Raw genomic sequence first — 22,596 nt, 5'->3', positions numbered from 1 at the left:
TTGGTATCAGACTGACTTTGCTGGACATGCCAGGTAGGAATAAAAGTATAGCCAGAAGGGCACAAAAGATTAGAGGTGCCAAGGAGAACAAGCATGGTCAGGAATAGAATGAGGACAGGCAAGGTTGGGATGTGATGGGATGATGGAGTTATTGAGATTAGGGTGGGGAATGGGTCCAAGTAAGGATGAGGATGAGGGCTAGCTGAGTGCTTGACAAAGACAAGAGACTTGATGAATGTTCATTAAATGGCAATGGAAGAGGGAATGGTGATTCTGAGTTATGGGATTCAGGAAGGTTTTTATTGAGTAGTGACACGTTAATTGGGCCCTTCTTTAATAATTGCATTTTCATCTGTAAAATTATGTATTTTGAGTTCATTTGCAGAAATGGTCTTAATTTTTAGGTTGAAAAAGATGAAATTGCCATTTTGTAGGTCAAAAATGACCAAGTATACACAATTTCATCTGGTTCAACCAAACAGGTTGAATAATAATATCAGCAACTAACAGCCTATGAGTGTTTTCTCTTGGCCAAGAACAGGCATCATGGTTCTTTACAGATTGCTATGTATCTGGTTTCCATAGACCGGGCATGTGATTTATTAATATCCAGTTATGAAGAATGGGAAAATTAAATTTTAAAAAGTATGGCTTATGAAAAGTATTTATTTTTGATGTTCTGTGTTCAAATTTCTGTAGATACTATAGAAACTGTACTGAATACATTTACATGGGTTAATGTTAAATGTTCACAAAAATTCAACAAGGTAAAAACTCCTTTATTCACCATTTTATAGGCATAATCATGGACAGGGTAGGTCACAGGTTTAAGTAGGAAAGTCAAGATTTGAAGCTAGGGACTCTGGCTCCAAGGCTTGCAGACTTAACTTGGGTACAGAGCTGCTTATTGCAGTCATTGAAAAATATATATTTTAACCCAAATTCCTTCCTGATGGTCCATGCTCATCTTGTTTTTTTTGCCAGTACAAAGTCAGGTGTGAAATGAATGTATTCTTTTTCTTCACAGGCTGTGAACTGCCTGGTGTATGGTTCATCTCTACCTGGGAGGGTAGGTAGTGCAACTCTAACATCAGCCTGAGAATGTTTAAAAAGATTAAAGCATCAAAAATAGAAATAGCAATATTTTGTCTCAAAAACTCTGAGACAATCAATTTAGGTCAAAATTGGGGAGCATCAGGTAATATAATTCTTTAAGAAAAGATTTTGACTCTAACATGTTTTGGCTTCCTGTATTGAGGATTTTCCTTCCAATTCTCAGGAATTAATATAGACACATTTTTGAAAAAAAGCCTTTTTTCCATGGCTTCAAACAGGTAAGTAGAAGCTGTAGTCACCATGTCCTATTATTAAAGGAAAAAAAATAAGAATAAGGGTGGCCAAACGAGAGTGGGCTAAATGAACAGGTGTTCATCACAGGCATTTCCCAACTTTGGTTGTTAATACACAAGCCACTGACTGATGATCTGGGTCTGTGCCTCACAATTCCAGTTCTGCCACCTGTCAATCCAAAACTATTACTTAATCCTGCGCATTGAAAGTCTTCTCAGTCTTCCATAATCTTACATCAAAAGGAAAATGCCTATGCTTGTTGCTCAGATAAATTGTTTAACATAAATATGTATATGGACTTTGGAGTTATCTGCTTGGTTCCAGTACTGGTGTACATACTTCTGGGTGACAGATCCTGGTAAATTTACATTATTCTTTGAAGCTCAGTTTCCTCATTTCTTCAATGGACTGTTACTACCTATCTTTATTGTTGGCATAAAGATAGAATGAGTTATAAAATAGTCTATGCATAGGGAGTCCTAAATCTGTTATCTTCACTGTTTATAAGATCTCTTGGTACAGAACAGCTTTCACTGCAGCAAGCTGAGGAGGACAGCTTGTAGCAGTGTGTCATAGGAGAGGTTTTCTATTACCCACCCCACCCCTTAGGAGAAGAAGCTGTATTGAGAGCCTGGAGGGTGAAGTGATGAAAAATTCCGTAGTAGAGGCAAAGTTTTGATCACAGAAATGTTGCTCTGCCACCAAGCTGAAAATATCACCTTTTATTCACTATTATAAACCCATATATACAATGATGAATAAAAGAAATAGTCCCTCCCCACAGCCTACTGTCTAGTGGGGAGAAAATGGGCAAAAGGCACTTACGGTGATCTATTCTATATTATCAAGCCCACTGAATAACTGAGGAATCCTGGGTACTGGACGATAATTTCAACCTCTTCATTTTACTAGTAGCATCCCAATGTATAAAATTATTTTCTTTAAGGCAGGATCCTTTGTGATGCTTCCTGATCTAAAATATGCCCACAATAGAACTGTTCTTCAGTAATTTCAGGGCTTCCTTATGGTTCTCTTTAAGAGAGTCCAGTGCGATGACTCATATATATATGTGAGCTTAATAAACTAACTGGGTCCAGAGCCATGGGACCAGTCAGAAGGCCAGAGGTCAGAGAACTGAAGGCCCAAGGGACTGGCTAGGAGTTAGGAAACAGGCTTTGGAAAAGTCCCCAAATAGGCCAGAGTTTACAGCACTGACCTAAAGAAGACAGAGGAATTCTCTGTTTTCTAAGGGTGCCTCTCCTCTTTTTTTATTTGGGGATATTTATGTCTCAACAGGTTATCACCTTCTGCTTGAAGTGATGTCTCTCCATGTCTATGAGATGAAAGTGTATTTGGTGGTTTGAATTGTTATGAATTGAACAAGTAGGGGTGTTGCATATGGTTGTGTGGGTTGTGTGTTGTACACTTCCAAGGGATTCCACTTACTTTGGAGTCTCCATGGCCCTAAGTGACTGCTTTGGGTAATGGTACGTTCTCAGGATGGATAGAGATTTCAGAGACCCCTATTAGGTGATTTTCACCCATACTAGGGTAGATAATAATGGTTCGCACAGAGTTTCCAAGCAAAAATTTTTATATTAGTCCTTCTAGATTTCTTCTCAGGATTCCTATAATCTCCTAGTTGGGTTAAAAAAGATGAAAATATCTGTTTCCAAAAGTAAGTACTCCCAAACCAAGAAGAAACATGAACAGAAAGAAAAAGAAAAGTTGAAAATTGAACATTTCGTGTCATAAATTATGAGCCAGTTCAACATAAATCTTATAATCATCCGATAGTATCCCCAGGAGTAGGGTTAAGGCCACAAACTGGTTCAGTTCTATAGGAAAGAGTGATTTTTTTGTCATTTTTTTCAAGCCTGAACTCAAACTCAAGTCTATAGTCTTCAAAGCTCATGTGCTGGATCTTAGCTCTGACTGTGTTACTTAATGTGATATTGAAAAAATTATTTAACTTTTCTTAACCCCAGTTTTCTCTTCTGTATAATGTGGATAATAATATTTCACAAGATTGCCTGATGATATAAATACAAGGAATTTGCAGATGGCTGAAAGCATTTCAGGAAATATTGTGTAATCCAGGCATGTCCACTAACAATTTAATTTCTATTTGTAGTCTTCAATAAAGGACCATGTTAATAATTATTTTTTCCCCTGCAAACAATTCTTTCAAATACTGATTTCTGAGTTTAGAAAAGTTTGAAACTGATTGGCTATCCCTTGACACTAAGAATCTATCATTCAGAATCAGCTGCATTAACTGCTCTTCAAATCCATATTCTTTAGTAAAAGGAATCTTTATCTTCTCCTGGAATTCAAAAGATACTAATAAGCAAACATCTCTATGCTGCCATGGAGTTTACAGAGAATGAGTGACAAATGGCAGCCACAGAATCACCGGATTACAACTTGAGTGATGCCAATCAGCTTCTGTTGAGTAACAGCAGCCGTGCATGAAGCTTCAGGAGGAATTGAACATAAGGGATTAGTAGATGTTGATGTCAGGAATAGGGAAATAATTTACATGGCTGTAACACTAATCTCTATATTATATGAAATATTATAGTTGGAATAAATTTTAGAAATCAGAGTCCTTGGTTTAGTCCTGGAGACTTTCTCTTCTCCATCTGCACTTACCTAGTGAACTCATGGCTTTAAGTCACATCTACACAACTATGACTCCCAAATTTTTATTTCTACACCAAATTTTCCCCCTGAATTCATATTCCCATCTCTGTCTCCTTGGATGTCTCATGAGCACCACAAATTCAAAATTCCCCAAACTAACTCCTGATCTTCCAACTGACACATATTCTCCATTTATAGCCTTCCCCCTCTCAATTGATGACAACTCCACTCTTTGAAGTGTTCAAGTCAAAATCCTTGAAGTCTCTTTTTACTTCTGTCTTTCCTTCCTACCTTCCCCTACCCACACACATCTAAACCATTAAGAAATTTTTTTATGATACTCTGAAAATATGTTCAGAATCTCACCACTTTAATAATCTTTACCACAACCAGCCTGTTCCTAATCACATCACTCTTCACCTCTAAGAGCGTCCTACCTGGTGTCCCTCCACACCTCTATGCTGCAACAGAGTTTATACAGGATGAGTGACAAGTGGAAATGCTCTACGGTTTCCTCAATGCTGCAGTGAGTGATCCCAGAACATTCACAAGAGCACACCCCTCCTCTGCTCAGAATCCTTCCATGGATTCTCATCTCTCTCACAGTAAAAGCCATAGTCTTTCCAGTGGACTAACCCATGCTACTTCTCCAACTTCAGCTCAGCGCATCCTTCCTCCTGCTCATTCACAGTTGTTTCCTTGGTCACATCAAGCATGCTCTCACCTCCATGCTGTTTTCATCCCCCAGGTTTTCAGTAGGCTCTTGCCTCACTCATCTCAGGTCTCTGCTCAGATGTCACATCATCAGTGAGGTCTTCCCTGACAACACTACATGAAACAGTAACCCATATTCTCTCCTGCCCCATCCCAACCCAACACTCTGTAGCCCCCCTTCCTGATTTATTTTACTCTACAGATCCCTACTACCATCTGACCTGCTATAGGTTTGCTAATTTTCATTAACTGTATTCCTGAAAAGAATATACACTGCATGAATCCAGAGGATTTGTTTTTAATTCACTATTCTCTCCTTCAGCCTGCCATAAGCATTCAATACATAATTCTTTAAAGAACACATGAGTCCAACTGCTAATTCACAGATGAAGAAACTGAGGATCAGGGTGGCCCTGTGCATTGTGTTTGGTCTTGCGGTGAGACAGTATAGAACCCCAGCTAGAACCTCCATCTCTCACGGCCCATTCCAGCACTGTCCTCACTACACCAACCTGCTTATAAACTTCTCGGGGCATTTAGAAGTTTCCATAATAATTATTCATATTAATTTTTTCTTCTCCATAATTCAAACAGAAGAAATCCCAGTTCTTCCTTACCTTTATTTGTTCAATTATTTTTTCATTTTCTGGCACAGCAGGGTCTATAGCAATAATAATGTCTTCGTAACCATTGCCATTCTGGCTAACTAAGGAAGTATTCGACCCCTGCAGCAGGTTTAGGACTAAGAGGAAAGCAAAACTTCTGAATAACTCCATTGTTCCTCTCTAGTTGTTCCTGGCCAGAATGTCAGTTTGTTCAAAAGGCTTTTCTTTTACCTTCTCTGTCTCCATATATACACATACTCCAAATTATTATCAGTATATACTGTATAAAGGTCAATGTTATACATGTAGGAAAATACTCAGCTTCATTTTATAACTCATTTTATTGTGTTACTGTAAAAGTGATCAAGAAGCATAATAGCAATCATATCTTTTTATAAAATACATTGCATATTTTTCTTAGGACACATTTTCTATACTTTCTAAATCTGGTTAATTTTCTAAGTATGTACATATGCTTAGCATTTTCTATAGTAATGAATGTGAAAATTAATAAAAATTCATAGTAAAACAGTAACGCTAGTGGAGTTTCTCAGTTTCAAAGAGTAGGTTAATTATTACATTGTTTACCAAGGGTATGAATAATGGAAAATGATGTAAGATTATTAAATGTAAATAACAACAAATTGGGTAATTTGTCTTGGAGATCTAAATGAATGAATTTTAAAGACTGATAAATTTAGGAAGATTTGATAGAATCAAGTTATTAGAGTAAAGTTTTTAGAAAAATTTTGTCCAATAACGAAGGGATAGAGTATTTTTAAAATGATTTTTATGTATTTTACACAATATGAAAACCAATAATATTTTTATGTTTTGACACAAATATATGAAAATGTCTGGCAGTTTGCTAGTTACCATTGAGACAGAGAGTAACAACAAATAATGTTAATAGGTAACATTTATTCTGTTCTTAACTCAGCAGGAATTCCTTAGTTGTTTCCTTATAGCAGCAACCCTTTAAGGTTAGTATGAATGTTATCCAATTTTATGTGCTGAGAAACTGAGGCACATGATGGTTAAATACTTTGCCAAGATCTCTCAGCTAGTAAATGGCAGAGACAGGATCTGAACCCAACATCTGGACTCCAGAACTCATGGATTTTTCATAACTTCACATTCAGTCAATATTGTCTTATAAGGAAAATATGTAATAAAGTTTTTTTAAAAAAGGAGAAAGGGGATCAGTTAGCAGTTGTGATGAAGAATCAAGAGTGTCTTCTCCTACAGCAAAAGAAGCCAAGATTCATCAGAGGCTCCCCACCGACATCCCCTCCACCCCGCAAAACGTACAATAGCAGAAATCTCTTTAGGAGTTCAGATAGGAGAGTACAATTTTGGATTCTGAACAGGCAACAATGCCAAAATAGAGGCCTTATCATATGTCCTCAAACTCTGCCCTCTCAGGTAGCATCCCACATCCTCTTTCCATTCTCTCAGGAATATTACAGGATAATTATACACTTATAGAATTAGTATGTTGTACAAGATTCTGGATGGAGCTGTTACGCTGGCGACCCCAGGAAAACTGTGACTACCTGGAGTAGGTAGGGGACTGGGTATGATAGACACATCCTGTGTAGTCTTGCTCTGGTTGTCATGCTCACCTCCCTTCCTGTCACTCCCTACCTCTCCCTGAACTCCGGCTTCGGGGCTTCGAGCAAACCAAGCATGCAACAATTCCATGGAGTTGTGTTTTTCACTGGTGGACAGACTGAATTAGTGAATGATTATCACTTTAATCAAAAATGATAGTTCACAATGCCTGAACAGAAACTTGTCCAAGGTCTTTGAAATGCTGAAGAATTGAATTCTCTCTATTGCTTTCTAATTTATTTTGAGGTGATGCTATTATTCCCTCCAAAAAAATGGGAAATTTCTTGGTGAAAAGATAGGAAAAGTTCCCTTTAGGAACTGGGCACATGCAACCCAGTGAAAATGGGTAAATATTTTTAACAGTCTCTCTCTGCTTATTCCTGTTGACACAGAAAGGCATGATGCTTCATGGAGTGTGAAAAAGTACCTTTTTGGAATTGGAAACAAATGTATATCTTTGGCTTGTTTTCCATCTACCTGTCTTGCTGAGTTTCTAACCCTCTTTGCAAAGAGGAAATTTGGGAGCTGCCCTGATGCTCTTCGAACCATCCCTGTCTGTAACTAGTCTGCCTCTTACAGATTCCAGGTCAGCTGGTGCAGCTACAAAGTGCACTGTCTCCATCAACCCAACCACAGGTAGGCATTCTGGCAGAAGCTGGTGGTAATGAAGGAGTCGTGTGAGATTCCTCTTCCCTGTCAGCCAACATGTGAGAGGCTTACTCAGTCGGGGGAGTTGAAGTACTGAGTGCCTGGCACTTAGATAAAAAATAAATAAATAAAACAGTAAGTGGTGGCTGTTATCACTACCAGATGAAATACTAATTACGATAATAATGTCATATCTTTCTCTTCTTGGCAAAGGCCCTGAAACCCCCCTCACCTCTCCCTTCCCCCGCAACTCCCCCAACCCAGTTGATGACGTAATGGTGGTAGCAGTAGTATTCTTCTTTCCAACCCCCAGATACTAAAGTTTTGGTCTAAGTAGACTGATTGCCTGGATCCTTCAAGTGCTGCCCTGGGCTCACTGCCACACCCTGCTGGTAGGGTTAGCTGTATTCCTGTTTCTGCCTGAATCATACATGAACTTATTGTGCCCTGAGGAGTCTGGATTATGTTGTCCATTCTACTGCTTATCATGTTTTTTGGTCCATCTCCCAACCCCCTTATGGATACTGAATTGCTTTTGAAATTTAGGAAGATGTTTATCTCCAGCAGCAGTTAAAATAGGCTAGGAAAAACTATTTAACATGTTTCCCCTTTGGCATTTGAGTTCCAGGAACTGGGTTAAATAGATTTTTCTCAGTTATAATCACTATGCATTGCTTAGGCATTCTAATTCAATGATGTTCTTGTCCTCATTATTTAGTTATTATCTGGATTGTTAGATTTGATTATTCGTGTGAAATTTTACTGTAAGCCTCCCCAAAGACTGTTTTTTTTATTTGTCTTCTCTTTATTTTAATGAATCACTCTCACAAACATGCTTAGGAAGCATGTTTTTTGGAAAGATTTTGGCAATGCTTCAAAAGTCTAAAACCATGGAGAAATATTTGGGGGCAAGTAAAATCCATCAAGGCCATATGTCAGGTAGTTTTTTGAAGTATAATTTTAAAAATATAGTGCTTATATTGCCTCTCTCTCTCTCTTTCTTATTTTTGGCTGGTGTTGATGTCAACAGATTATCATTGGGTGAAAGAAAAGAATTGGATCCTTATATCCACATGCAGAAAAATGAAATTGGACCCTTGTATCACACTATATCCAAGAATCAATTCAAACTGGATTGAAGACTTAAATGTAAGAGCGGAACCCATAAAATTGCTAAAAGAGAATAGGGAAAAACCATATGACATTGGTCTGGGCAGTGATTTTTTTGTATTTGACCCCAAAGGCTCAGCCAACAAAAACAAAAATAGTCCAATGGGATTACATCAAACTAAAAAGCTTCTGCACAGCAAAGGAAACAATTAATTAAGGTTATTGTGGGGCAATGATGGAATAAGGGAAAATTTGGGCTTATTTTATCACACATGACAATCCAGATCCATTTTGCAATAAATTGCCCTATAACCCAGAATACATAAAAAATGTTTTTTCTTTGCTGTTCTGCACTTTCTATCTTATCTCCGTGTTGACATTTACCTTTTTTTCTCCTCTGAAGTCACATCATATCTCCTGATGGAGTCTGGATGTGTTGTCCCCTCCAAAACTCATGTGGAAATTTGATCCCCAATGTGGCAGTTTGAGTCATGGGGGAAGATCCCTCATGAATGGATTAATGCTTTTCCTGGGGGAGGGGGGCTTAATGAGTGAGTTCTCGCTCTATTAGTTCCTGCAAGAGCTGGTTGTTTAATAGACCCTGGCATCTCCCCCCTCTCTCTCTTGCTTCCTCTTGCCATGTGATCTACCTGTACCCGCCGGCTGCCTGCTGCTTTCTGCCATGAGTAGAAGCAGCCTGAGGCCCATGCCAGATGCAGCCGTCCCAGAATCACAAGCCAAATAGACCTCTGTACTTTAAAAGTTACCCAGTCTCAGGTATTTCTGTCATAGCAACACAAACAGACTAATACACCTCCCTATGCAGTTCTTCACTATATCCCATGGTACATTCCACTGAGTTCACCAAATGGGAAATTGAAATCTGAGTGAGTAACTTATTAGAAGTGGCCCTTTCATCAGGTATGTGCCCTGGTTTGGTTCTGTAACTTTCAGAGGAGGACTCCAATCTGATCATCTGCCCATGTGGCATCTGGTTATGCCCTCAATAAACAATACTGACTTTTAAGACATCAGTCTTGGAACTTTCAACTTCTTAGTCTTGGAATTCTCTGCTGTTCAGTTACTATAACAAACTTGTGCGCAAGAAATGCTAGTCATCGAAAACTACCTGAAGGACATGCAATCCATTCACTCCAAATTTTATCTTTGGGGCAAGCTCAAGAGCGACTTGCCAGACCTGCACAGTTTGGGCCCCTGTATAATTGCCTTTTCTGAACAATGCTGTAGTATTACTGCCTTGGCTTACAGTAAAAGATGTTGTGATTAGCGCTATATTAAACTTGCTGTTGTGATTATTATATGGATGTTGCTGAGGCTGCAGCCTTGAACATTATACTTGAACATTACAGTGCCCTAATTTATTGAGGAGTGATAGATGAGACTTCTCATGGGTCTCGGGACTAGGGAAAGGCATGCTCCTCTGGAGCCTCTGGTTTGCTTTAACTGTAAACTGTTAATCTTGTTACCGTATACTGGTATGTCTCCTTTGTCCTGGCTACTTGAAAGCTCAAAATGAAATGTGTGACCTGACAGTAGCAATTGTATAGAACATTATATTATGCACTGGATGCACTGATATTTCCTCTAGTTTTTGTTATATATTTACTTTATTCCATTTGTTTATTTTTTATTATGTTTATTGCATGTATCTCTAAGGTGCCTCAAACATGTTTTGAAATAAGAAAGGTCTATAATAAAGAATAAATTTTGGATATATATAGAAACAATATCTTAGATAGATATTTTAGTTTCAGTCACAAAAGAGCCACCCACATCTTGAACTTATAAAGAACTGAAAACTTGAAACAATTTTCACAAGAATATCTACCCTTGGAGGCACTGGGATCTGTGACTAGTTCCTGATGGCGACTGCCGTACTGCTAGGTCTATATTTGCATACCTTTTTCCTTTTCTTTTTCTTCTCATTTCATCTGTCATGCTTCTAGCCTCTCCCACCTTTATTCAGCTCTTCATGTGGTCCTCAAAGCCCCCCTCTCAAGCACAGCTCTGATTATATCTGCCTCCTGATTTAAAAAGTAAATTCTCAAATGTTCTTTATTGCCTACAGGTAAAAGGCCAACACTTCCTCATCTTTCTGTGCTCAGGGCCTAACACAGGCTCAGAACATAGTAGGCAGCTAATGTACATTTGTTGAACAAACTGAATTACATTAAATACGGTAATATATATAAGGTGTTAGTAGAGCACTTGGCACAAAGTACACAATAAATATTTATTTCTCAATCATTTTTCCTTCGCATCTGGCCTGAAGCCACTTTTCCCACCTCATTTCCCACCACTGTGGCTTTAAGCATCCCTGACTCATAATTTTATGCACATAACATACATTTCTGTGCCTATGGAACATTCCTCATGCTGTTTTTTCTTTCTACAATGCGATCTCTTCCTTAAATGCATCATTCTTGCTTAAATCTAGAGAAAAGGAGACAAACATGTACCTGAGGGTGTTGGTCCAAAGCTCTTATATAATAAGTCATGCCTTTTACATTTAAATAATTTGTCTTGGACATTTCTGTCATCCTTCAGCGAAAGAAACCAAACTACTTTTAGCAGCTCTATTAGAGTAATTGTAATTTCACATCCTTTTAAACTGGCAAAGCTACTTAAAACTTATTAAAACATACTTCCATTATTGATACAAGCCCTCCTTCTTTCTGGTATTCAAAATCATTAATAAAAGACAGAGCGATGGTTAAACTTTTGGATGTGAACAGATTTTATACGTGTGTACCCAGCTGTTATAGCATTTTATTTCATTATTTCGCCACCTACAGGAATCTAAAATACATTTCAGAAATTTTTATAATCAAAGGAAGCATGCATGATTCATTTTATTTATCTCATGAAAACTCAGTGCAAGGCCACTGACAGCTGCAATTCTCCTAGCCACTTCCACATAATTTTCAAAATGTGGATGCCGGGAATAGTGCTGTTGATATTAATATCAGGACAAGGAGCAGAAGAGCCATCCGGACTAGGTATCTCTGGAGGAGTCTGTGGAGGAATAAACAAAGATGCTCGTACAATGTTGGATATTTCTGATTTCAGATTGGCCTTATCAACAGCCTGAACAGCAATGAAGAGATCTGTGCCATTTTCAAAAGTGATGTTTTCTGGTTTAAACACAAAGACTTCTTCAGAGGTGGCCTCCTTCGGGATGAGGTCAGTTGTATTCACTTGAAGAGAATCATCAAACTTGTCTCTGAGTTCAAGAATACTTGTACTTATTCGAATGATATATTTGTGAGCTACAAAGAGAAAAAAATAAAAAAGGATCTGACTTGTAACTCTCAAATCTTAAAGAAGCTTTAAAGTCTTTTAGAAATTATATCACCATCTTATAAAACTCCAATGAATAAATGGAAACGATGGTCCATGTTTACAAGGGTTGGGTCTCTTTTACATTCTTGTCTGTATATCCTAACAAAGCAATAAATGTAAAAACTGGATTGGCATGATTTTAAGCCTTGGTCAGCATTTCTCGGCATGGTGCTCGGCTAAGAAAAGAGATTATTTAATATCTACTCATTACTGTGTTATTTATAGAGTGCTTTGTACTAGTGCTTCTCAAATTTTGATGTGCATACAAATCACCCAAGGACCTTAAAATGCAGATTCTGGCACAATAGGTCTGGGGTCAGGCCCGAGGTTCTCCATTTCTAACAAGCATTCATGTGGTGCCCATGGTGCAGTCCACAGACCACACTCTGAAAGGGTAATCCTGGTAGGACCTGAGGTTTCTTCCAAAGGACAGCTCTGCTCGGTGGATATCTATGCTCTATACGCAGTCCTTCCCTCGGAGTCACTACTGAAAATGGGGTATGTTAAAGGACAGTTTGGCAAGATTTCAGAAAAAAATTAGGATTATCTTTCCTGGTTATTCCTAAAGCAGTCCAGTTTTTCAGATTTTATACCTTTTTCATTTAAACATCTCTACCTTTCATTTCAGATGAGATCGGGTACATTCAGGGTGGTATGGCCATAGACTCTACCTTTCGTTTCAGAGGATGGTCAAGATCCTCCCTGCCTTCTTGCCCCCTCACCCATCACAACATGCCTGCCTGCCTCACCCCATTCTGCACCTCTGCTTGGCTGGCAAACTCCTTCACAGGGCCTACACTATGTTCAGTTACCTGTTCCATGATCATAATCGTCCCCAGGAGCCGTCCAAGTTAGATTTATGAGGTTGTCCCCTTGGATTTTTGCCTTTAGGTCGGTGATTTGGCAAGGTGGGAAGAGATCAGGTAGGGGAGCCTTTGGGACATTGGAGGCTACAAATGAACCTCCCAAGGATGCTCTGCTGAAACGCACTTGCTTGTCTTGAAAATCAGTCTCATTAATTTCAGGTCTTGGTGGATTCCATTTTATTTCACCTGCATTAAAAAATTACTCAAAGTATGGTAAGCAACACCACTGAACGTCTATACGTCCTCCTGTTTTCTTATTGAATTGCCCTCTTTGGACTCTCCCCTTCCTGTTCTTCCATCCCAGACAAAATTTATTTTAAATGTTCAGTGACAAGACTCCAGATCAAGTGTATCAGAAGGTGCCTTGGGTTGAACGTCCCCCCAAAACATAATCCCCACTGTAACTGTTGAGAGTGGCAAATCCTATTATAGTAATTGAAAAGTGGGACCTTGAAGAGATGATTAGATTGTAGGACCATGTCGTAGTGCATAGATTTAAAATGGTGGTCATGGGCATGGTTTGGAGAGCGTTAAAAGGAGAGTAAATGAGGAGGTTAGTGTCTCTCTCTGTTCCACCATTTTCTACAATATGAGACCCCTACATTGCCGAAAAGCCACCACCAAAGAAGACCCTCACCATAAGTGTTTCCTGGACTTTGGACTTCCCAGACTCTGAAACTGTAAGCAATAAATTTTGTTTTCTTTATAAATTAACTAGTTCTGTGTATTTTGTTATAACCTACAGAAACATACTAATACAGACGGGAAAAAAGCAGTGAATCATAGTTCTTTATCTCACAGATATATCCTGGAAATTTGGTGGAATAACTTTTTGGAATTTATTTTTATATCATTTGTCCAGGAATTATTTCTTTTCCCATCTTTTCACATATCCTGATCTTACCCTTCCACAAGGTCAGTTTAAATACCACCTCCGTTTTAAACTTCAGGCTTCCTCAAGAAATCTCTTCCACCTAGATAATACTGTGGATTTTATTATCTTTCCTATTTATTTGGCATTAAGTCATCTGGGCCTTTAAGAATACTTGATTGTTTATTCTATACATTCTTCTTTCACTTTCTTCACATTCGTGTTTTGTCTTTCTTATTAGATTGCATTTTTCATGAAATGTTTTATGTTAGGGGTTCCAAAATTTTATGCTTTTGAAGGACTCCTGATATTTTAATGAATGTGTGGGAACCTAGTTCTTGTAGCAATCCCACATTTTGTTGAAAGGTTGTATAAAATAATCCTGGAATTCAAAAAATGCCCTGTCCTACTCAACCAGTGAGGTTCTCAGATTATCTTTTCAATAAAAATATTCTATTATATCTTAACATGGGTTGCTCAGAATTTGCTTTTTTAATAAACTCTACTTGTTTAGCACTCAAATTTTTTATCATAAAGACAGATTAATCATCATACCCATTAACCTGGTCTTGGGCAAAGATGAAGTGATCACTTTGGCAGGTTCAGGATTAGCATTTGATTCACCAGTAGAGATAGTCCCTCTTGGTATTAAGGCTCATCAAGGGATAGAGAAAAGAGTATGGCTTCCTAATGCTAAACCAGACGTGATCACGGTTAGTTATATGAACCAATAACCTCTCAAGCCTCTGTCTCCACACCTGTAAGAAGGGATACTTAGGAAAATGAAATGTTTTTGTTTTTTTTATTAAGCTGGCTGGCATGGGGAACCAAACCCTTGACGCTGGTGTTACAAGGCCACACTCTAACCAACTGAGCTAACTGCCCAGCCCAGGAAAATGAAATGTACTAATGTAAGTAAAATACTGTGATAAGGCTAGACACAGCCACTAAACCAGTCCCCTTCTATCTTCTTCCCCTAACTCAAAAAACAGTGGTGTTTTTTAAAGCATTTTTTCCTATGATCACCTTTGCATGAGGGGACACCACGTGTCTCAGAATGCTCCCCTTACTAAGCACACACCCGAGTGAAGAGGACAGTGGGAAGCAGTCTACCCAGGACAGAGTGGAGACTGATGGAAAACAAGTCCTGGAAACCATCAGGACTCAGACTTGGTCTTAATTCCCACTTTAGTCCAAGCAAAGTGTTTGTGACCAAGAGTGGTGCGGGACTGTTTCATGGACATAATTTTCCTACCCGCTTAGATGCAGTCTCAGTGTGCTGACTGGTATTAGGTTTGCCTGCTATTTTGCTTGGTCTGAGCAGGAAGAAAGAGGAGGAAAGGGAGACAGTGGGCTTATAATAATGATATTGATGTAGATAACAAACCCTAAATTATTATATTTTTATTCTGTGGGAATGCTAATACCAGTGAAAAGAACTTCATTTAAAAGTGAAGTTTATTTAAAAAATAACAAAACATTTACTGAACACTTACTATTTGCCAGCAACAGCTTATTAGAGGTATTCACTTGTTTATTTCTTGTTTATTTCTCAAAACTGTCCTATGAGATAGCTACCATTATTATTCCTATTTTCCAGCTGAGGAAAGCGAAAGCACAAAGAGATTATCCAAAATACTTTATTTGATAGAGTGCTGGGCTTTGAACTGAAGCAGTCAAAAGCTATGTACTGTCTAGTGGTTTTCAACTGGGAGCTATTTTGCCCACCTAGGAGACAGTAGATGACGTACAGAAACATTTTGGATTGTCATGACTGGAGGGCTGCTATTGACATCCAGTGGGTAGAGGTTAGAGATTCTACTAAACATCCTACAATGCACAGGACAGACTTCCACATTAAGGGATTATCTGGCCCCAAATGTTGATAGTACCAGGGTTGAGAAACCCTGATTTAATCATGTGCCATTCTGCCCCACAGGCTCAATGGTTTCCTCTCGATCCCAAACCTTTTAGGTGTGTTACTAGAGATTACTCACCGTTTTCAATCCAGCCAGGTATGTACAGGGCTCCATTCTGCTGCGGTATCACTCCACTTCTGGCTGTGTTAATTACTCCCAGAACCCACACTTTGACACTGTATCTACCATTGGTATCATAAGCTGTGAAATACCTTGAGTAGACACCATCATCCTTAGTAACATCAGCACCTTGACAGGGAAATGAAAGAATTAATGGATATCCTGAAGGTAATGGGGCATTTGTATATTTCTAACTCGTTTGGGTTAAAATTTTTCAAAGCAAAGAGAAATCAGGCATTATCCCCAAGAGACCTTAAGATTTGACTGTGCTAAGTATGAGGCCTACTTCTTCTTTTACCACGTGTGTGTGTGTGTGTGTGTGTGTGTGTGTGTGTGTGTGGTTTTGTATGTGTACATCTTGTTCTCCTAGATTGCTCTTTCTTTTTGAAATCAGAGAGCATGTCATGTGTCCCTGTTACACCAACATCACACAAGGTAACTACTCAATATGTATCTGCTGAACTGAATTGAATTGTTATATGATTATTTAATAAAATTCAGGACTTCTCCCTAGGGTAGATTTAGGTAGGAAATTCATTTACAGAATGTTCTGATAAGGCTACTTGCATCACAGTAAGCAGACATGTTCCTTCTAAAACAAATGTAGAATTCTCTTTCTCTTTCTTTATGACAGATTTCTTAAATGTAAGAATAATGGGCAAAATTTTCACTTTTGGGGTAAGCTAGTATAGAGAAAGGAATCATAGAACTGTGCTCGAATCCATCTCTGCTGCTTTCTAAATGCGAAAGCCCAAGTTTCTTCACCTGTAATGTAGAAATAATAATATCTCAAAAGTGTGTGGTAAATATCAAAACAAAGATATCTCTCTCTCTCTATATATATATATATATATCTTTGTATATATGTTTTTGTGTATGAGAGTACTGCAAAAAGTTCGTGGAAAAAATAGAACTGAAAGATAATATGAATCTTTCCATGAACTTTTTGCAGTACCCTCATGTATATAAACGTATATATGTGTATGTGCGTCTCTATCTATCATCTGTCTATCTATCTGTCTATCATGTATCTATCCACACAGAGCACCTAACACAAAATAGCTATTCATTTTCTTCCTTTGCTTTTTTGGGAGGTGTAGAATAGCCTCTGACAATTCCCTGGAGTCTTGGAGCCTACTGAGCTTTAGCCACTAGTGCATTTTAGGCTTTGCAGAAGTTAAAGGTGGGCCCTTCTTCATGGTTTCCAACATTTTGAAATATAGGAAGTGTGAGGAAGCAGAGAACTCTCACAACCAGACCCCCAGTGCTGGGCTCCCTGCTTCTAACTCTCCTCATCAGACCATGCCCTCCTGCCATTTCCTAGTTGCTTCTTGGAAAAAGAAAGATATTTTCCAATTTCTTGGGTGGTTACCTGCTCCATTGTCCAGTAACTCCAAGGTAACTGTTTTTCCACTCACTGATTCAATTAGGGCTGTAACACTGGCCCTGAGAATTGGCAAGGCTCCTTGGCGAATATTTGCATAAACTCTCATAGGGCTGGGAAATTTTCCTGTGTCCTTGTTCATTTTGGAGGTCACTGTAATTGGAGGGAGGGTAGCACTTGATGCACGGGAGGTGACAGTCAAAGTCAGGGTTTGTGAGCTTGTTTGCAGACTGTATTTCCAAATGCCAACCTGACCAAAACAAATGGAGACATTTCCAGTTGATAACTTCAGGTGACACAGACCTGGCTTCAATGTTCCCTATAGAAAAAGCCTATCTGGTACAAGAACGTTGCAAGCATATGCAGGAAGATGTGGGCGCCTTTGATACTCTGTCAGCCAAGGGAATCATCAGTGGGTTTGGACTAACTACATGGTTTCCACTGTCAAGAAAATTCTAGTTGGGGAAAATGAAGTCTGTGTCCTTATCATCGCCTTGGTTTTTCAAGAGATGGTTTCCTGAGGTGCAGAAAATTGTTTCCATAATTCTGAAGCTTCAAGGATTATTTTTCATCTTGACTGCTATGTAATTTGAAGTTTCTCCCTTTAGTTCCTGGGCAAAAATCACCAATTTTCTTTCCCTTGACTTCCTATTGGGTGATTTTCACTGGATGGAGATTTTTCCTTGTGCTCTCTTTGATTCAATACTGACTTTTCTTTTAGCAACCACCAACATTTGAAAAGCTACAATTATTCTGTAAAAACTTTATCTTACCTTATCAAATTGTGAGAAGGAAAAAAGTTGACTCCATACCTCGGCAGTGCCTGGGATCTGGAGGTAGGCCATTTTGGTGTTTGTGTCCACTAAAAAGCCATCTTGTCTCTTTCCACTGGGATCCCAGAGAAGAATCTGAGGAGGCTGTGTTGTCCAGGTGACAAGAAACAACGTGTCCTTTCCCACGGTGCTGTCCACGATCACTGTGCCGTTCATCCACTGACTGTTCTGGAGGGCCAACCCCTTACTCTCAAGCTGTTAAGAAAAACAACTCTTTACTTTCTGGAGAATACATCACCCATCATGTGGTCTTTTTCGTTCCACCTCTGACCCCCAAATGCCTCATTAAAAAGCTTTCAGTGATGCCTGAGTCTTTGGCTTGGTGTTCAGGACCTATTATGAGCTAGTTCTAAATTACCTTTCCAGCATTACCTTCCACAATATTCCTTCCTCCACGCAAACAAGACCACCTCCCCAGATGATCCCTAGGAATTCCTGACTCTATGACTTTATCATTCTCTGATTTTCCTGGAAGTCTTTACATTCTTCTCCATTTGTGTAAGTTTTACTCCACCTTCAAAGTTCAATTCAAATATCCCTTTCTCTGTGAAGCTTTTTCTCTGATGTCCATCTCACTCATCAGTTGTAAATAATCTCTCTTTCCTGTGAACTCCCATAGGATTTTATTTCTCAGTCCTTCAACATTCCTCACATTGTTCATTACCTTATACTTACTGGTATACACAGCTCATCTCATTTATTAGACTATAAAAAAAACTGAAGGGGACTTACTGAGACTTACTTTTTACCTACATACGGATTGTTTGAGTTACCTAATTGCTAGGTCAAGCATTATTGCAGTCTCTGTGAAGATAAATGAAATAAGCCAGTGTCTGGTTTGCTGTTTGGGGTAGAATGAAGGAGCTACAGAGCAGGGATTGAGGTAGGGAAGGATTAACAAGGCTCTTGTAGAAAGTGTGATTTTGAGGATTATCTCACAGGGAGTTACTAACATCCCTAAATAGGTCCCTATTAGAAGATAAGTGGCCTAGTCATGGAGGCAGATTTTCTAGTTTCACAGGTAGATTTTGATGTTGGATGTGGAGACAGTGAAGGTCTGTATGGCAGGTTAGTAAATGGGTCTTGCTCATTTCTCTACCTCTCTTCCTGTTAGGTTTCTTAAATACAAAAATAATGGGCAGAAACTGCCTGACTGTGAACTTGTCCTTTCATCTTTTTAATTACTTTTCAAAGACTCATTCTTCCCTTTTCCAAACCAGGCCATTAAGTTTAATTTTCTAAATCAGAACTAGAATAACCCAGATGAGTATAATTGCTACCTGCCTAGATTGAACAAATTCTACATCAATAGACCAGAAAGCCTATTGTTTTAAACTCTGTCATCATTAGGCTTCGATGTTACAGTATTCCTTTACCTTTATCCAAACTTTCATAATAAAAGTTGTAATTCACACCAGTGTGAGTGCCGATTGTTCATTCTGTTTAGTTTAAAAATTCATATGAGTAATTTCTGCAACTACTGGAAAAGATCATTTTGAAATACACTTGTCCATCCTTTAAGTAGTCCCAAGACTTTTGAAAGACAATTTGGTGTTTCTGAAATTTTAGAACCAGATTGGCCCATGGAGGTTTTCTGGTTTATACCTGGCGGAGAAATGAGGCCCAGAGAGGTGACGTTCTTTGCCAATGGTCGCAAAGTTAATGGCAGAACCAAGACTAAGATCTAGGTGTCTGGACTGACACCACAAGCTTTTCGTAGTACAAAGTGCTTTCTACCCATTATATAAAAATCTTGGCAAACATCAGGGATTTGAGGTAATGGAAAAATAGAGCAAGTAATCCCTGAACCCTTGTCCCGGAAAATTTGTAATTGAGATGATCTACTCTGAAGAAAATTCAGAGCCAATTATGTTGCTATTGGGGCATGTTAACAGATGTTAGAAAAGAACTCTTGAAACCATTACATTTTAGGTTGCTGGTTTCTATGAAGAAGTCATTTAGTGTTGTTTCCAAACAAGTAAACACTAATTGCTGTGTTTAAATGATCTAATATCAGGATAAACCCTCTGTTTTAATTCACTACTAGAAGAATGGAGAACTTAAAATTTTTAACTATTAAATTCTCTGTCTTGGTTATGGTTATGTATAAACATGAAAAATAAAAGAGTAAGAACTCCAACCTGTATGGAGCTTTGAGAGACAGCTCCATTTCCTGACGAAAGGGCCCCAAAAGCATCAATGAGGCCGTTGTTCTGAGCTTGATCTGAAGCATATGTCTGTAAACCTCCTAAAATGCAATTACATTGTCAGAAGTTATTTTCCTGAAAGCAAGTATTTGGAACACTTTAGCTGTTGTTAAGATAGCAGAATACACAAAATAAATATTCCATTGTGTTATTAAAGAATAAAGTAGATCAACATCAGACAGGTGCCCAGATTAACTCAGGAGTTGATACTAATTTTTTAATTCTAATAAATAATAGCTTCAGCAATATCTAAGTCATCTGGCTACTTCACCTATCTGCAAAGCGAAGATGAATATCTGACAAGCCAAAATTAGTATCATAAAAACCTACATTTTAAAGGCTATGTGCTTTCACATGAGAGCATCCATAAAGCTGCCTTCCATGCCCATTAATTTACTCATTTCTTTTAAATTTATTAACTTAAGATATAATTCTAACAAACTTGGCTTGAGAGTTTTCTTCTAAATCAGAAAAAACATGTATGTGACAACAGCAAGAAATAACAAAGGGATAGTTATAGAAAAGTATAATATATAGTAAAAATAAGATTATATACCAGGCCTGGCAGTCTGGGCTATTTAGAACAGATGTAACTAAGACAGTTGATATGAATGCACTTTTAAACTATTAAAACGCCATCCAATTTAAGGAAAGTGTTTCAGCAATGCTGCTGATGCACCACCAGTATCCTCTTATCTAGGCAAGAGCATCTCTCCCCAGCTGCTCTAAGTGTTGGCTGCTAATGGCTTAAAGCTAGCTCCCTTTCGAGAGAATTACCTTCCTATAAGGGGTCACCCTACCTAAAGAGGCTCTCCCCTCTGCCCGGCCAGTCCATGGCCAGTGACTGATGGATACAGCAGTAAAAGGGCCAGCCCTCTTGCCTCAGGTGGGACCAAGTATGTGATGCAGTTCTCCATCCAGAGCCCCCTGTGGGGTCACACTTCAGCTAGACTCTAAGTTGGCATCTGTGCATAGCTCCTTCCCCTGCCCTATCCTTCCCTCCCTCCTTTTCTCCTGAGAGCTCTCCCTCTGTAAATTACATGCATCCACATCCCTCCCTTAGGCTCGGCTTCTAGGAAACCCAGTCCAAGACAGGTAATATTAGGATCAAAAAATCCTGTCCTTGTAGCTGCCTCAGGAGGCAGTTCGGTATAATAATTGATATCCATAATACTGTCCCTAAATAAAAAAGAAAGAAAGAAAGAAAATTGTCCTCACCTACTTTGCTAAAACAGCCAGGGACATATGGGATCTATTTTAACCATTTGTCTGTGTATGGGATGCAGATGCACAACAGGTACATTGATGTTTTATGGAGAAATTGCATTGCATTATACACATTTAGGGAGTGACCTTCTGTATTGTTCACCAGGCCCTTTGCCCTTCCCCTGCTACTCTTTCCTCTCCTACTCAGACTCTCCATCCCCAGGAAAATTTAAAGCTCCCTTCTTTATGCCTTATTGTACTTTCTGTTGCTAACGTAGCACTTGTGTCAGGGTATTATGTCCTTGGTGGCTTGTCATCTACCTCCTCTGGGTCTCTCGGCCAGCTGCCAACTGGAAGTGAGTTGGCAACCTATTAGATCCCCTCCAGTTCTTATAAGGTGCCTAGGAAGAGATCCCTGAGTCTTCATAAGGGTGCTGTGCTAGTCCCATCTTCTCCACACTGCCTTAGTGCTGAAACCAAGGCCTTAAAAAAATGGGTGGAGTCAATTCTAATGGCTGTATGGGGGTAAGAGCAGCTAGTCGGCCAAGAGGATTACCTCTATCTCTCCCCACCTTACCCCCACTCCCCTGTCCTCTGGAGCTCACAGTCAGTGGGACAGACAATACAGTGGGTCTCAGCAGACCGTCCCTCACCGGTCATTTTGGACAGTTCCTCTAGTTCTCGAGCTGCCGTGGACCCCAGGGCGACTGTGTGGATGATAACCTTCCTTTCTTTTACCTCCTTAAAGCACCCACTTATAGTCTTGTCCTCTCCATCGGTCAGCAGCACGATTTCTGATCCATCTGTTGGGTATTTCTTCTTAATCACCTAAGGTCATAATTCAGAGCATGAGTTTTCCAGACTCAGGGTGGCCACGATGTTTGTGAAAACTGCACTTATAAGGAGTGAGAAGAGATATTCCAGAGGGAATAAACACAAGTGTCTGAGAATGGGCAAATACCTGTCTGTCTTGAAATGATTTAATTTTAAACCAGCAATATTCATGGAACTTGAAAATGGTCTTTTCTCTTCGCTAGCCTGCTGCTGGGAGGGGTGCTGTGGGGTGCAGTTCTGGAATGAACAGCACTGGCAAAGCAGCAGAGAAGGTTTTCCCAGTTTCCTTCACATGATCTCTCCTTC

General features: G+C 39.1%; 2 protein-coding genes across 2 annotated transcripts in view; both read right to left on the bottom strand.

Annotated features, from left to right (window-relative positions):
* The window catches only part of LOC134384196 (calcium-activated chloride channel regulator 4-like), a 46,134-nt gene extending 40,648 nt beyond the window's left edge, over window positions 1-5,486 (bottom strand). The window contains 3 exon segments of the mRNA XM_063105787.1: window positions 972-1,095; window positions 1,236-1,361; window positions 5,328-5,486. Of these exon segments, the coding sequence (XP_062961857.1) occupies window positions 972-1,095; window positions 1,236-1,361; window positions 5,328-5,486 (409 nt within the window).
* Window positions 5,487-11,579: 6,093 nt separating this feature from the next.
* Window positions 11,580-22,596, bottom strand: part of CLCA1 (chloride channel accessory 1) — a 31,008-nt gene continuing 19,991 nt past the window's right edge. The window contains exons 8-14 of the mRNA XM_063106463.1: window positions 22,110-22,284; window positions 20,185-20,291; window positions 18,023-18,238; window positions 17,199-17,460; window positions 15,785-15,955; window positions 12,863-13,102; window positions 11,580-11,977 (exon numbers count right to left, since the gene is read on the bottom strand). Coding sequence (XP_062962533.1) covers window positions 11,580-11,977; window positions 12,863-13,102; window positions 15,785-15,955; window positions 17,199-17,460; window positions 18,023-18,238; window positions 20,185-20,291; window positions 22,110-22,284 — 1,569 coding nt within the window. The remainder of the gene's footprint in view (window positions 11,978-12,862; window positions 13,103-15,784; window positions 15,956-17,198; window positions 17,461-18,022; window positions 18,239-20,184; window positions 20,292-22,109; window positions 22,285-22,596) is intronic.

The sequence above is a fragment of the Cynocephalus volans genome, chromosome 8 (genome assembly GCF_027409185.1).
Source record: "Cynocephalus volans isolate mCynVol1 chromosome 8, mCynVol1.pri, whole genome shotgun sequence".
NCBI classification, from domain to species: domain Eukaryota; kingdom Metazoa; phylum Chordata; class Mammalia; order Dermoptera; family Cynocephalidae; genus Cynocephalus; species Cynocephalus volans.
Note: the sequence above shows the minus strand (reverse complement) of the source record. Positions and strands in the feature narration are given on the sequence as shown.